Source organism: Hippocampus bargibanti, linkage group LG14 (genome assembly GCF_051943395.1).
Source record: "Hippocampus bargibanti isolate YZ-2025 linkage group LG14, ASM5194339v1, whole genome shotgun sequence".
Classification (NCBI taxonomy): Eukaryota; Metazoa; Chordata; class Actinopteri; order Syngnathiformes; family Syngnathidae; genus Hippocampus; species Hippocampus bargibanti.
Window position 1 is genome coordinate 2,360,001 of NC_142747.1, and position 15,000 is coordinate 2,375,000.

At 46.8% G+C, this 15,000-nt stretch overlaps 3 protein-coding genes across 4 annotated transcripts in view; 2 read left to right on the forward strand and 1 right to left on the reverse strand.

The window, feature by feature from the left end:
- Positions 1–9,789, reverse strand: part of ltbp4 (latent transforming growth factor beta binding protein 4) — a 78,714-nt gene extending 68,925 nt beyond the window's left edge. Inside the window, exon 1 of the mRNA XM_089014503.1 lies at positions 9,562–9,789. Within this exon, the coding sequence (XP_088870629.1) occupies positions 9,562–9,655 (94 nt within the window). The 5' untranslated portion in view covers positions 9,656–9,789. The remainder of the gene's footprint in view (positions 1–9,561) is intronic.
- Positions 107–8,074, forward strand: LOC148888007 (interleukin-1 receptor accessory protein-like). Of its 2 annotated transcripts, XM_089014506.1 has the most exons (9): positions 107–190; positions 269–460; positions 1,808–1,976; positions 3,337–3,408; positions 3,483–3,615; positions 5,142–5,290; positions 5,363–5,506; positions 5,652–5,795; positions 7,153–8,074. In XM_089014506.1, exons 2-9 carry the CDS (start codon positions 335–337, stop codon positions 7,473–7,475), a joined length of 1,260 nt encoding a protein of 419 aa, XP_088870632.1. In that variant the 5' UTR covers positions 107–190; positions 269–334; the 3' UTR covers positions 7,476–8,074. The 2 variants fall into 2 exon arrangements, with proteins under 2 accessions (XP_088870632.1, XP_088870633.1); XM_089014507.1 differs by lacking the exons at positions 107–190; positions 269–460; positions 1,808–1,976 and adding an exon at positions 2,396–2,940.
- A 38-nt stretch (positions 9,790–9,827) lies between the features above and the next one.
- LOC148888008 (von Willebrand factor A domain-containing protein 5A-like) overlaps positions 9,828–15,000 on the forward strand; it is a 13,649-nt gene continuing 8,476 nt past the window's right edge. Inside the window, exons 1-6 of the mRNA XM_089014505.1 lie at positions 9,828–9,956; positions 11,046–11,093; positions 11,204–11,406; positions 11,466–11,688; positions 12,688–12,848; positions 14,793–14,907. Of these exons, the coding sequence (XP_088870631.1) occupies positions 11,051–11,093; positions 11,204–11,406; positions 11,466–11,688; positions 12,688–12,848; positions 14,793–14,907 (745 nt within the window). The 5' untranslated portion in view covers positions 9,828–9,956; positions 11,046–11,050. The remainder of the gene's footprint in view (positions 9,957–11,045; positions 11,094–11,203; positions 11,407–11,465; positions 11,689–12,687; positions 12,849–14,792; positions 14,908–15,000) is intronic.

Consider the following 15,000-nt stretch of genomic DNA (forward strand, 5'->3'; position numbering starts at 1 on the left):
GGATGCGGACCCTGCTCACCGATTGGCCACCGCCGATCGGCTCTGGGCCGCCATCTGGTGTACGTTGTCCGCATTGCGCTAACTTGACGGTGTGGTTTTGCCGCAGCGGGCGTCTGAGGGCGGAGGGCGACCGATTGTGCTTTGAGCCGGCAATGGTCGGCGACTCGGGCTGCTACGCCTGCCTGCCACGGTCAGAAGTGCCACCACCTGCGTCTCGCCGCCGTTAAACACAAAGACGCGCCTCAACGCCATTCGCCGCCTCCCCCAGGGACTGGTCTTCGGACGCAAAGACGTGGGTACGCGTGACGGTCATCCGCCAACCGCAGGACGGAAGATGCCAGCGGCCGCTCGCCGCGGCGCCTGCCGGGGTCGCCATCGCCTTGCAGGGGGACCGGATTCTGGACTGCCCAGACTGGCGAGAGGCCGCCAACATGGCCGAGGCCCCACCCACCGTCACCTGGTATCACGTGAGGACCCGTCGCTTGTAGTGATGTGTCATTCGCAAACGAGCCGGTTCTTCGAGCCGGATCTCTGAAGTGAACAAAGAGAGCCGATTCCTAACAAGGACCTGGAAATGGGAGCCGACTTTTTTTGTCCTCTATTCCCCGCCCCCAGTCTTCAGTTAAAGTCGCACGTGATTGGTCAATATCAGTGGTAGAGGAGCGAGGGGAGAATTACAGACACACACAGCAATGAGGAGAAGAGGGGTGCGGGGGTTTAGGGTAGAAAGGTGGACAAATGTTATCACATTATGCTGTTATTATTATTCAATTATTTCATTTTTTTACTAGTTGGTATGATAGCATTATTAATATGAAAAGCAAATTAGTGACAGCTAATCATCAGACCAGAGTAACCACAGGGAAAGTCAAAGTTAGCGTCCACTCACTCTGTGCACATATAAATCAATAATAATAATAATACATTTCATTTGTAAGCGCCTTTCAAAACTCTCAAGGTCACTTTAGTCACTGGATCCGTTTTTCTTTGGGTGAGCAGCGGCAACCACACATGCCAGCGTTCACTCAACCCAGGATAACTCAAATAGATACAAAGCTAGCGAGATAGCTAATAAATAGCCAAAAGATAGCCAGCCAGATAGATAGTGAATAGATAGCTTGCTAGATAGCGAGCTAGCCACAAGCAATATAAATACAAATATTTGATGGTGTCTATTTTTTACATGAATTTTCACATAATTTTACATGATTTTTGGTAGTTTTGAAAGGCACTTACAAATGAAATGTCCCGGTAGTCCAGTGGTTAGCACACTGGCTTCACAGTGCAGAGGTCGCCGGTTCGCGTCCCGGTCCGGCCTCCCTGTGTGGAGTTTGCATGTTCTCCCCGGACCCGCGTGGGTTTTCTCCGGGTCCTCCGGTTTCCTCCCACACTCCAAAAACATGCATGGCAGGCAGATTGACCACTCCAAATTGTCCCTAGGTGTGAGTGTGAGAGTGACTCTTGTTTGTCCTTGTGTGCCCTCCGATTGGCTGGCAACCAATTCAGGGTGTCCCCCGCCTCGTGCCCGAAGACAGCTGGGATTGGCTCCAGCACCCCCCGCGACTCTAATGAGGAATAAGCGGTACGGAAAATGGATGGATGATTATTATTAATTTAAGCAACAAAAAACAAACAAACAAACTGAGGAGCCATTTGGGAGCCAAAAGAGCCGGATCTTTTTAGTGAGCCAAGCCAAAAGAAACTGCTCTCTGAAATGAGCCGGAATTCCCATCACTCATTGCTTGGCCTCTGCCGACGATCGCCGTGGGAAACGGGCGTAACATCTCTCCGTCTCTGTGCGCGTCAGGAGTGCTCGCGGTCTGACTGCTGGACGAGCGACCGCGAGCAGGTGGGTGCCAGTCTTCTGGTTCACTACATGGTGGACGGCTACCAAGGTCTTTACACGTGCCGGGTGCACTACCGGAGAGGCGGCCGAGAGCTTCACTTCACGCGCGGCCTCAACGTCACCGCCGTCTGTGAGGACGCCGCCCGTCGATGCGCCGGCAAGGCGTGGGCCGATATACCGCTCTGACGCTAAATGTAGCGCGCTAACAAAATGACAGCTCTACAATGTCTTTTGAAATGTTTGGCAAATCCGTCATTAAGACAAGATGTGAAATATAGTGATACCTTGGCTTACGAACGCCATGGCTAACGAACTTTTCGGCTTACGAACGTTAAATTCACGAGAATTTAATCTTGGCATACAAACTATTTTTTTGGGATACACACGGAGCGCCACAATGAGTGTTGTGTCGTTCGCGAACGAGCCCGTTCTCCTAACAAAGAAATGGCACCCAACTTTTTCTTGTCCTCTATTCCCCGCCCATAGTCTTCGTTAAAGCCGCACGTGATTGGTCAAGAACGCAGCAGTGGGGGAGGGGGGTTACAGAAACACAGAGCTGTAAATAAAATAGATAGGGAGACCACAGAGAGAGAGTGAGAAAATGGATAGAAGACACAGAGGAATGTGGACTCGTTTCAACTTTATTGATAGTTCAAAGGCAGAGTGTAGACTGCAAGGTTAAAATATCCCATCAATCAGGCTCCACATATAACCCACACAAGCCATCTGTACACTTGATGCAAAAAGCTATCAGCCCAGCTAAACAACATAATTGATGAGGAACTAGGTAAAATTATCGCAGAGAAAGCACAGCAACTTCACTCGGATATCGTCAACAGGCAACCTGGAAGTTTGTCATCCATTGATGATTTCAAGGCGAGCCACGGATGTTTCGAGAACTTTAAGCGTCGTCCAGGGATTCATAGTGTCATTCGCCATGGTGAGTCAGCCAGTTCTGACGATAAAGCTGCCAAAGCTTACAAGGAATCATTCCTCCAGATGGTGGAAGAAGAGGGCTACGTTCCTCATCAAGTGTTTAATGCTGATGAAACCGGCCACTCCATTCCATCAAGCCATCAACGACCATCACAAAGGTTAATAAAACTACTTTATTATACTGTACAGTTTATTTCTTTAATTACAAGACCATAGCACATTTATTATACATAAAATAAGGTATATTGTGTGTAGTTTTAAGACTTATTTAGTTGGAAATTATGTTTTATGGGGACCTGGGAACGGGTTATTCTCATTTTAATGGTTTGCTATGGGAAATTAATGTTTGGGATACACACTTTTCGCCTTACACACTCAGTCTGGGAACCAATTAAGTTCATAAGCCAAGGTATGACTGTATTTCTATATTTTGTGGTGACCTTTTCAAACCACATCAAGCGTCAAACTGGTAAACGCCCCATGCCTAGCCTAGCGCACACCCACATTGGCATGCACAGAATCCCACAGCGAGACGTGTGCTTTGTGTTACTCAGCGCCCCCCTCCCTGCCCAAAGAGCCCAGCGTGCTTCAACCGACCAGCGAGCAGGTTTTCCGCGTCGAACCAGGTGAGCCTGCGCCACCCGCCTTTTCGACAAGAGCATTTTTGTAACGGGCGACGTGGCGTCTCCCTCGCCGGCAGGCTCGCACGTGCGCCTGGTGTGCAGGGGCCGCTTCCCCTACCTGGACCAGGACCTGGATTGGGCCATCTGGTGGAGCGTGGACGGGAAAGCGGCGCAGCAACTGGCGGAGCCCCGTTTCTCCACAAGCAACAAGTAATAGTAATAAATATACAGTAAAGTCTCGTTATATCGATATCGGATATATCGATAGTCCCGGTTATATCGATACTATTTCTATGCACGCACGGAGAAAATTACATGCAAACAGGGTCGGATATATCGATAGTCCCGGTTATATCGATATTTTTTCGGACTCCCTTGAATATCGATATAACGAGACTTTACTGTATGTATATAATGAAATGTATATAATAATACATTTCATTTATAAGCACCTTTCAAAACTCTCAAGGACACCTTTCAAAACTCTCAAGGACACTTTACAGTCAGGATATTTTTTTCTGCGGGTGAGCAGCGGCAGCCACATCCGCCAGTGTTCACTCAACCCAGAAGTAACATAAAATATATATAAATACAGTGATACCTTGGCTTACAAACTTAATTGGTTCCCAGAAAGTGTGTGTAAGGCGAAAAGTGTGTATCCCAAACATTAATTTCCCATAGCAAACCATTAAAATGAGAATAACCCGTTCCCAGGTCCCCATAAAACATAATTTTCTGCTAAATAAGCCTTAATACTACACAAAATATACCTTATTTTATGTATAATAAATGTGCTATTGTATTGTCTTCTTCTTTTCCTTTCGGCCTATCCCTTCAGTGACAGACCTGAACAACTAGCGTATGTCTTCCATGAAATAGTTCGGGACAACTTTTAGGGGTCAACAAGTACCCACATTTGTACTGTCCGACTCAAAGGACAGAAATGGACGGCATAAAGGGTTTTTGTCCGTCCCTGTCCCCAATTTATAAAGTGGTGTGCACCCCCCCGAAAAAGCAGACATGAGAGAGGAGCACAGTAACTTAAAAACAACAGTCATCAGGACAAAAAAGGTCCAAAGTAACAAACAAAACCATGACTAAAAACAAACCAGACAAGACGAAACAAAAAAATGACCCAACACAGAGTAGTTGTGCCGGTCGTGCTTTTCCACTCCACTAATAACAAACGGCCAACAGGTGTTCAGCAGCAGGCGGAGTCCTACAGTGCCACCCGGTGGTCACAAACCCAAATGTGACAGTACCCCTCCCTCAAGGGACTGATTCCAAAACAGTCTTCCAAAAGGCCCGCTTTGGCAGGGAACAGAAACGAGGAGACTGCAACCCTTGCCTCTCCAGGGACCAGGAACGAGGAGACGGCAACCCATACCTTGCCGGAGAACAAGACAAGAAGGCCAGGAACTAATAGGCGACGGCAACCCTTGCCTCGCACTAGCCTGCGATGTCCAGTGGTCGGTCGGGTCATTCTGTCACGATTTGCAAGGTGGTGATGGACTCCAGGAGCGGGGCTTATTTGACCAATTGTATGAAATCGAGGGGCTAACTCACAAACAATATCAGGACTAAAACATGACTGAAAATGGCCCACCGCTCTGTTTTCTTCAGTCCATTTGGTCCGTGCAGTTGCTCGCTTGCCACAAAGTGCCCGCTGACTCCCGTTTCACCCGGGATCCTTCCGGCCAACGTTGTCCTACCCCTCTCGCCTTGTTTGCGGTCAGGACGGTGAGCGCCAACCACGGAGATCGCATCGAAGAGAGCGTCCTGCTCATCCGGGACTTTGGCTCCAAGGACCTGGGCAAGACCTACAACTGCTCCGTGAAGAACCGGCAAGGCTTCCAGACGCGCAGGGCGCAGTTACGGGAGGAAGGTGAGCGCCGTTTGTCTTCGTCGCCGGGAGCCGCGGCGCTTACCAAGTCGCCTCGTTACTTTGCTGTTTCAGTTTCGGCGCCGTGGTTGGAGCTACTCTGCGGTCTGTTTCTGATCCTCGCGCTGTCGCTAGGGGTCTTGGCGCTGTTGCGCCTCTTCCGTTTGGAGCTGCTGCTGCTCTACAGGTCCCGCTTCGGCGCCGACGAGCGGCATGCAGGTGAGCGCCGATCGCGGTCTCGGTTTCACCAAGATTGCAATTAGCTACCGGGTTTTTGCTAGCTAATTTCCCCCCCAAACCTGATGTCGGTTTTCTCATGGCAATTTGCACCATTGTTGACCCATCGACCCATTTTTTTTTTTAGACGACAAGGAGTTCGATGTGTACATCTCCTACGCCCGGAACAGCGACGAGGAGAAATTTGTTATGAGGACGCTGCGCCCAGTCCTGGAGAACCACCTGGGTTACACCGTGTGCATCTTTGACCGCGACAGCCTGCCCGGCGGGAGTGAGTTCACACTTTTTGACAAACGTAGAGAGAGGCACAGAGAAAATCGGTCTGCGAGGAATTCGTTTCCCTCACAACCCAAATGAGGAAGACACGATTGAAAAGTTCTCTTGCCGCCTACCGAGCGTTGAACAGCGTCTCCTTACGGCGCATGAAGAAAAACGCTTTGTTCTTCCTTTAGTAAAAGCACATCCTTTTTTTTCCATACATAAAGGTGACATATTGCGTCTTGAAGAATCAAACAAGATAGCGTATTTTCTGGTGTACAAAATCATTGAGTCCTTGAGGTGCGCCTTATAGTCCGGTGCGCGTTATACTGTACAGTGATACCTTAGCTTCCGAACTTAATTAGTTCCCATACGGTGTAAGGCGAAAAGTGTGTATTCCAAACATTAATTTCTCAGAGGAAACCATCAAAATGAGAATAATCCGTTCCCAAGTACCCATAAAACATAAATTTCAACTAAATAAGCCTTAAAACTACACACAATATACGTTATTTTATGTATAATAAATGTGCTATGGTATTGTAATTAAAGAAATAAACTGTACGGTATAATAAAGTCGTTTTATTTACCTATTTACCTTTGTGATGGTTGTTGATGGCTTGATGGAATGGATAGCGTTTTGCATAAAGTGTCTCAAGGAGCTTTGTGTTGTACATCTTAGAAGTTGTGATATTGCAACAGCAGCAGATACAGGCAGACACACTAGAAACTTCATTAATAGCTGGTTCCCTTGCTTGTATGTTCTCTTCAAATTGTACAGAGGGCTTGTGCGGGTTATTGGTGGAGCCTGATTGATGGGATATTTTAACCTTGCAGTCTACAATCTACCTTTGAACTATCAATAAAGTTGAAACGAGTCAAAATTTCAGTTATATATATATATATATATATATATATATATATATATATATATATATATATATATATATATATATAGTAAAGTCTCGTTATATCGATATCGGATATATCGATAGTCCCGGTTATATCGATACTATTTCTATGCACGCACGGAGAAAATTACATGCAAACAGGGTCGGATATATCGATAGTCCCGGTTATATCGATATTTTTTCGGACTCCCTTGAATATCGATATAACGAGACTTTACTGTGTATATAGTTCGTAAGCCGAGGTATCACTGTATGTGGAAAAAGTGAAAATAATACATAAAAAGTTGAAAATACACCATTCATTGGGGGTCCGCCTTATACACCAGAAAATACGGTCATTTGTGAATAATTTGTTGCGGGGCAAATCTTCTGATTTCAGCCTATCAAAATGCGGACAGAATATAAACGTTTCTGACATTGTGCCCCCCCCCCTCGCTCTCCCCCAATGTCTTTGGTCAGCCATCACGGAGGAGACACTAAGCTTCGTGGCGCGCAGTCGGCGCCTGCTGGTGGTGTTGGGCCCCGGCTACGCCAGTCGGGGTTCCCGGGCCCTGCTGGAGCTCAAGGCGGGCACGGAGGGCCTGGCCGGCGGCCACCTCCGCCTCATCCTGCTCCAGTACAAGCATGTGCGGCGGCGGGAGTGGGTGCGCGAACTTAGACGGGCGCGCGTGGCCCTGGCCGCCGTGCGCTGGCGGGGCGAGGCGTCGCGGGAGATCAGCTCGCACTTCTGGAAAGAGCTGAGGCTGGAGCTGCCCATCAGAAGGCTGCCCGAAGGCCCGTGAGGGCCCACCCGCTGGTTTTCAAAAGGGCATTTTTGTCCTCAGCGCCTGACGTGAGGGAGAGGCGGCGTACACCCTGGAATAGTGGCTTCGCAAACAGCCTGGTCGGCCATTTTGGAAATCCAAATCTGGGGTGGGGTGTCGGGGGGCTATCAGGTAGTTATGACGAAGGAAGCCTTAGCTAGCCAGCTAGCAAATACAGTAAAGTCTCGTTATATCGATATTCAAGGGAGTCCGAAAAAATATCGATATAACCGGGACTATCGATATATCCGACCCTGTTTGCATGTAATTTTCTCCGTGCGTGCACAGAAATAGTATCGATATTACCGGGACTATCGATATATCCGATATCGATATAACGAGACTTTACTGTATCTAGATCTATCTGTGTATTTAAAAATCAGAAAACCTTTATTCAGAAATGTTTCTGATTTTCTGATATAATAGTGACATTCCGTGTATTAGCTAACTAGCTAGATAGTTATCTAGTTATCTAGCTAGCTTGTTTTGATCTAGCTAGCTTGTTGTTGATAGTAATCTAGCTAGCTTGTTTTCATAAAACAACTAAATCCTTCATTAAACCGGTTTGGTGGGGTTTGGATTGGATTGGATTTGCCTTTATTAGTCTCACAGTGGAGAAATTTACATTTCACAGCAGCAACGTGATGAAAGGAATGAAAGTAGAAAAACAAAATACATGAGCTGCTGGAAAGGCAGCCACTCTCGTGTCAAAAGAACAAGAAAGTGAGTTTCAATTTGGATCGTTCATACAATAGCCTGCTTAGGACCTTAGCCAACATAGGATTAGTAATACTGATGAGGTGATACCGGTCGAAGTGGGGCAATCAGGCCAGTCGTTAGTCAGAACGATAGGAACTATCAGTGGAGCAGCTGCAGGGAGTAGTCCTCTGCTCCCCCCAACCTGAGAGCAGGGACCTATCAGAGCAGAGTCCGGCATCGCCATGTCTGGACAGTAGGGATATATATGTATAGGGCCTAAACTACCAGGAAGACTTTAGTTTGCTCACGAAGTTTCTTGGATAAGAAGCGAAACGTCCGACACCTTCAAAGAAGGATGACGGCTGACGAAACCTTTTCATCCATGTTTAGGACAATTCATGTTCAATATTTTATTGATGTTAAGAATGTTAAAGGTTAAAGAACTGTGAATACAGACATTTGAAACTTTATTCAAATAATTAGTTTTCCTGTGTTTTTTTTCAGTCGTCTGTATCTACCTTATCATTATAATTATTTTCTTTATTTATTACTGGTTAATTTATTTTTTATTCATTTAATTCTTTTTTTGTGTTAAAAAGAAAGATTTTGAGAACATTGGAATGTTTTATCTCTGCTTTTCTCGTGGAAATCCTGATGCGGCCCAGCCTCACCCAGACTCTGCCTCCAGTGGCCCCCAGGTAAATTGAGTTTGAGACCCCTGCTGTACAGTTTTGAATGAAATGTATTATTATTATCATTATAAGCTATATAGCTATCTAAGTGGCTAGCTATCTAGCTAACTATCTGTTGGCTATCAATGAAAAGGTTTCTTCAGCCGTCATCTGTACTTCTTAGAACGTACAAGAAGTACTACAGATGACGGCTGAGGAAACCTTTTCATCGATGGACCACTCCTGTACGACTGAGAGCTTACACAGACGTATCTGTTGGCTATCTACTAGCTGGCTAGCTCGCTTTCTATCTGTGTATTTCATAGTGACATTCTGTGTATTGGCTAACTATCTAGCTAGCTATAGAGCTATCCAGGTGGCTAACTATCTAGTGAGCTCTGTTGGCTATCTATTAGCTATCTACTAGCCCGGTAGCTAGCTTTCTATTTACTTTTGGGTTGAGTGAACGCTAGTGCGTGTGGCTGCCGCTACTCACCCACAGAAAAGCTTATCCTGTGACTGTAAAGTGACCTTGAGAGTTTTGAAAGATGCTTATAAATGAAATGTATTATTATTGACCTGGAGGGCGGGGGGGGTTGCACAGTGAAAAACACGGAGTACAGGCGCCCCCTCCCCCAGGAATGGAATTGTCCACCCCTGGCCGAGACACTAGGAACTTTTGTGAACTCCCTCACCTCTTTTCTGCGCCGTCCACCCAAAAGGGATCTTGAAGACCTTCGGTTGGCTCCGTTCCGCCTGTCGAATGTTTGTTTTTCGAGTTCGATACATTTCAAGTCGTTTTTGACATTCGCGCCTTGAACTCGAGACGACGAGACGCGGAAATGGAACGGAAGCAGAAAGTTGAGCACGCGTGACGTCACGACTGTCAGGCTTCTCGCTCGTTTTTTTCCCCTGGGAGCGGCCCGAGTCCCGCCCACCGACGTCTCGGGGAAAGGGGGGCGTGGATCCTGGCTTTGGACTCCGACGGCAAGTGTCCAGACAACCCTCGCTTGCGCACTTCCTTCAAACGGTAGACGAACAACGCTCGGGTTTGCCTCAACACATCTTCACAGCAGGAGACTCGATCAAGGTATGCTTGTTTTTTTATTTATTTTTTGTTTCTTGTTCACTTAATAATAATAATACATTTAATTTCGAAGTGGCGTTCAAAACTCTCAAGGTCACTTTTGAGTCACGGGATTAGTTTTTCTGTGAGTGAGCAGCGGCAGCCACATGCGCCAGTGTTCACTCAACCTGGAAATAACTCAAATAGATAGAAAGCTAGCTAGCTAACAGATAGCCCATCGATAGCTAATAGATAGCTAGCTAGGTAGCCGTATAACTAATAGATAGCCAGTTAGATAGCTAGCGAGCCAGCTAATAGATAGCAAATAGATAGCCAGCTGGGTAGTAATCATAATAAGCATAATAATAATAATTATTATTATGAAACGTCACTATAATTATATAAAAAGGGTCACTTTTCAATAACAGGATAAGAACTTTTTTGTGCGGGTGAGCAGTCGTAGCCATTCGTGCCAGCGTTCACTGTAAGTAATACAGGAGCAAAGTTATGAAAGGAAGAGGAAAGGAAAGAAAGACGTAGAGAACATAAGACCTATTAGACACGCCGTGTGTCACGTTTTGCAAGGTGGTGATGGCGGGTGCGGATCCCAAAAAGCAGGCAGGAGGGAGCACGAGGTTGTGTTTGATCAATTGTATTAAAAGAAAATGAGCAGGAACAAAATGTAAAACATCAAAATCATGTGAACAGAAAAAAATACAAAGTATCAAAAGAAAACCAAGTGTAAAAGTCCGCCAAGGTTAAACAAACACATGCACAGCATACAATGCATGCGATTGCAGACAAAGCATGCAACAAACAATGAACCGACCCCGGATGGTCATGCCGGGAGTCCTTTTAAGTGTCACTGATTAAAACGACCACCACCTGCGAGGCTGCAGGCAGGGCCGACAGCGCCACCCGTTGGTCGCCAACCAGATCATGACACCGTGGCATTGAACTAGGATTGGTCATGATTTTTTTTTTTTTTTTGGGGGGGGGTGGGCAATAAAAAGCATTTCAGCGACCACCCCCACCCTCCACGGGGAACTTGCACCTGTGCTACGATTAGCAACATCGTAATCGCTCTTTGTGTGATTGTCTGTTGGCCTCCAGGCGCAATGGAGAAATGCTGTGGACTGCTGACGGACAAGGAACAACCGGGTACAGTACCCCCCCCCCCCCCAACCCCGCCCAGACCCCCGGCCTCCCCTTGCTCATTTCCGATTGATTACGAAGCATTGAGCCATCCTTGTGTGCGTCCGTCTGTTCAGTTCCCCTGAAGGGCATTGAGGTGCAAGTGGACGTGCGGGACCACGTGGCCGCCGTGGGGGCCACGCTGCACTACGAGAACCACGAGGAGAGCGCAGTGGAGGCCGTTTTCGTCTTCCCCCTGCCGGGCGACGCCGCCGTCTGTCGTTTCGCCGCTAAGATCGGGCAGAGCGAAATTGTGGCGGAGGTGAAGGAGAGGCAAGAGGTGAGCCCCCCCGCCCACCTCGCCACGCCGCCAACCCACGCCGCCCGTGGTGGTCTCAGGCGCGGGAGGAGTACGACGAGGCGCTGAGCTCCGGGGGGCAGGCCTTCCTCCTGGAGGAGAGCGAGCAGAGCCCGGACGTTTTCGCCCTGAGCGTGGGGAGCCTCCCGCCGGGCCAGAGCGCCGCCGTCACGCTGGACTATGTGGTGGAGCTGCCCCCCCAAGCCGATGGCAGCCTGAGGTTCTGCCTGCCCGTGGTGCTCAACCCTCGCTATCAACCTGCGGGTAGGACTGCCGCCGCCCCACCCGACATTTAATAATAATAATAATAATACATTTCATTTATAAGTGCCTTTCAAAACTCTCAAGGACACTACAGTAACAGGATATTTTTTCTGTGGGTGAGCAGCGGCAGCCACGCGCTATTCACTCAACCCGGTTTATGGCGCTTAAGCTGCAACAAAGCGCTAACATGGAAGGGAAAAACCTTGCCAGAGGTCTGGCCACCGCTTTATTTCATATAATTGGTCGAATACATCCTTGCTCCCCCTCCTGCCTGCTTTTTTAGGCTCTACCACCACCACCTTGCAAATTGTGACAAAATCAAAATGAAGTGACTTGATTGATTGATTGGGCGGGTCCTTCTCTGGGTTGCCTTGGCAACTCTTTGTCGAGAGTTGTATACATTTCAACACCGTCGACGACTCGTATATCCGCCATTCATAGCTATCTATCTCCTTGCTCTCCATTTGGTATCTATTTGCGATATATTATCTAGCTACCTAGCTGGCTATCTATTTGCTATCCATTTGCTATCCATTTGCGATCTATTTGCTATCTGGCTAGCTAGCCAGCTATGGCACTGGCTATTTATTAGCTATATGGTTATCTAGCTAGTTAGCTAACTGTCGAGCTGGCTATCTATTAGCTATCTGTTAACTAGCTAGCTAGCTTTCTATCTATTTGAGTTACTTCTGGGTTGAGTGAATGCTGGCGCATGTGGCTGCCGCTGCTCACCCGCAGGAAAACTGATCCTGTGACCTTGAGAGTTTTGAAAGGCGCTTATAAATGAAATGTATTATTATTATTATTATTATTATTATTATTATTATTCATTGACCTCCCGTCAAGTTGATGGATTGGCGGATAAGTGACTTTCCGGCGCATTCTTACGGGAAGACGTGTTGGAAGGAGGAAGCCAAATTAGAGACGTTGAAGTCGCAGCCCGTCCGGGCGTCCGAAGGCCCGCAGAGGCACCCCGTTGACTTTCTTTGCCCTTCACAGGAAGTCAAAGCGTCAAGGTGACATCCGTGGCCGCCTCCGCCGTGCCGTACACCCTGTCCTTGACGGCCCGGGTGTCGTCACCCCGTCGCGTCACCAAAGTGGACTCCAAGTGTCACCTGGAGCCTCTGCGCTATCTGAACCAGGAGCGGACCGCGGCGCATGTATGTCCAACGGCCATCTAACGCTTTCACCCTTAACGTGACATTTAACTCATTGACTGCCAGACGGTGCGTCTCCAATGCCAGGGTTTTTGTCATTATCACTCAAATTGCAGCACCCACAGACTATGGAGTTTGAGGACGACATAAATATTCAATGCAGCGTAAGAAACCTTAGCCCCTCTTCTTTCATCAGAACAAAAGGGTTAATTCCTCAGTTATATGGGTCTGGAGTTATCTGAGCTTGAAATGGGGGCAGCTGTACAACATACAATAATAATAATACAATGCAATATGTAATAATAATAATAATAATAATAATACATTTCATTTCTAAGCGCCTTTCAAAACTCTCAAGGTCACTTTACAGTCACTGCATCAGTTTTTCTGTGGGTGAGCACCGGCAGCCACACGCGCCAGCGTTCACTCAACCCAGAAGTAAATAGAAAGCTAGCTAGCCAGCTAGTAGATAGCTAATACATAGCCAACAGATAGCTTGCTAGATAGTTAGCCACCTAGATAGCTCTATAGCTCATAGTTAGCTAGCTAAATAGTTAGCTAGCTAATACACTGAATGTCACTATTAAATACACAGATAGAAAGCTAGCTAGCCAGCTAGTAGATGGCTAATAGATAGCCAACAGATAGCTAGCTAGATAGCTAGCCTTTTAGATAGCTATATAGGGAATAATAATAATGCATTTAATTTGTAAGCGCCTTTCAAAACTCCCAAGGTCACTTTACAGTCACTGGATCAGTTTTTCTGTGGGTGAGCACCGGCAGCCACACGCGCCAGCGTTCACTCAACCCGGAAGTAAATAGAAAGCTAGCTAGCCAGCTAGTAGATAGCTAATACATAGCCAACAGATAGCTTGCTAGATAGTTAGCCACCTAGATAGCTCTATAGCTCATAGTTAGCTAGCTAAATAGTTAGCTAGCTAATACACTGAATGTCACTATTAAATACACAGATAGAAAGCTAGCTAGCCAGCTAGTAGATGGCCAATAGATAGCCAACAGATAGCTAGCTAGATAGCTAGCCTTTTAGATAGCTATATAGGGAATAATAATAATGCATTTAATTTGTAAGCGCCTTTCAAAACTCCCAAGGTCACTTTACAGTCACTGGATCAGTTTTTCTGTGGGTGAGCACCGGCAGCCACACGCGCCAGCGTTCACTCAACCCGGAAGTAAATAGAAAGCTAGCTAGCCAGCTAGTAGATAGCTAATACATAGCCAACAGATAGCTTGCTAGATAGTTAGCCACCTAGATAGCTCTATAGCTCATAGTTAGCTAGCTAAATAGTTAGCTAGCTAATACACTGAATGTCACTATTAAATACACAGATAGAAAGCTAGCTAGCCAGCTAGTAGATGGCTAATAGATAGCCAACAGATAGCTAGCTAGATAGCTAGCCTTTTAGATAGCTATATAGCTAATAATAATAATAATGCATTTAATTTGTAAGCGCCTTTCAAAACTCCCAAGGTCACTTTACAGTCACTGGATCAGTTTTTCTGTGGGTGAGCAGCGGCAGCCACACGCGCCAGTGTTCATTCAACCCGGACCAACTCACAGAGATTGAAAGCTAGCTAGCTAGCTAATGGATAGCAAATAAATAGTTAATAAATAGCCAGATAGCCAACAGCTAGCGAGCTAGACAGTTTACAGCCAGTCAGCTAGACAGCTAATAGCTAGTTAGCTCGCTAATAGATAGCAAATAAATAGTTAATAGATAGCCATATAGCCAACAGCTAGCCAGCTAGACAATTTACAGCCAGTCAGCTAGACAGCTAATAGCTAGCTAATGCATAGCACTTTTACAACAGCTGAAGAAAAACCAAAACCCAAAGAAATTCGGGAATGGCGCTCCATGTGATAGTTTTCATGACCCGAATAAATTCAGGAATGGCAGTGAATGAGTTCTGGTTGGGTTGCCATTTCAGGTAGAACTGGCAGCGGGCCACAAATTCGACAGGGACGTGGAGCTGCTGATTTACTATGAGGACCCCCACCGGCCAGCTGCCGTGGTGGAGGCGGGAAAAGCGTCCGCCGAGCCCGGTGAGCTCCGTCGCTTCCTTCAATAATAATAATAATAATAATAATAATAATAATGGTGATGATAAATAAACCCTGTGATTGGCTGGCAACCAA

What these genes read in the sequence shown, in the direction of transcription:
- LOC148888007 (XM_089014506.1), top strand. Translation starts at nt 335, where the DNA reads ATGCCAGCGGCCGCTCGCCGCGGCGCCTGCCGGGGTCGCCATCGCCTT. An exon ending in CCTCAACGTCACCGCCGTCT is followed by an intron (nt 1,977 to 3,336) that starts GTGAGGACGCCG and finishes TGTGTTACTCAG; the next exon opens with CGCCCCCCTCCCTGCCCAAA. An exon ending in GGCGCAGTTACGGGAGGAAG is followed by an intron (nt 5,291 to 5,362) that starts GTGAGCGCCGTT and finishes TTGCTGTTTCAG; the next exon opens with TTTCGGCGCCGTGGTTGGAG.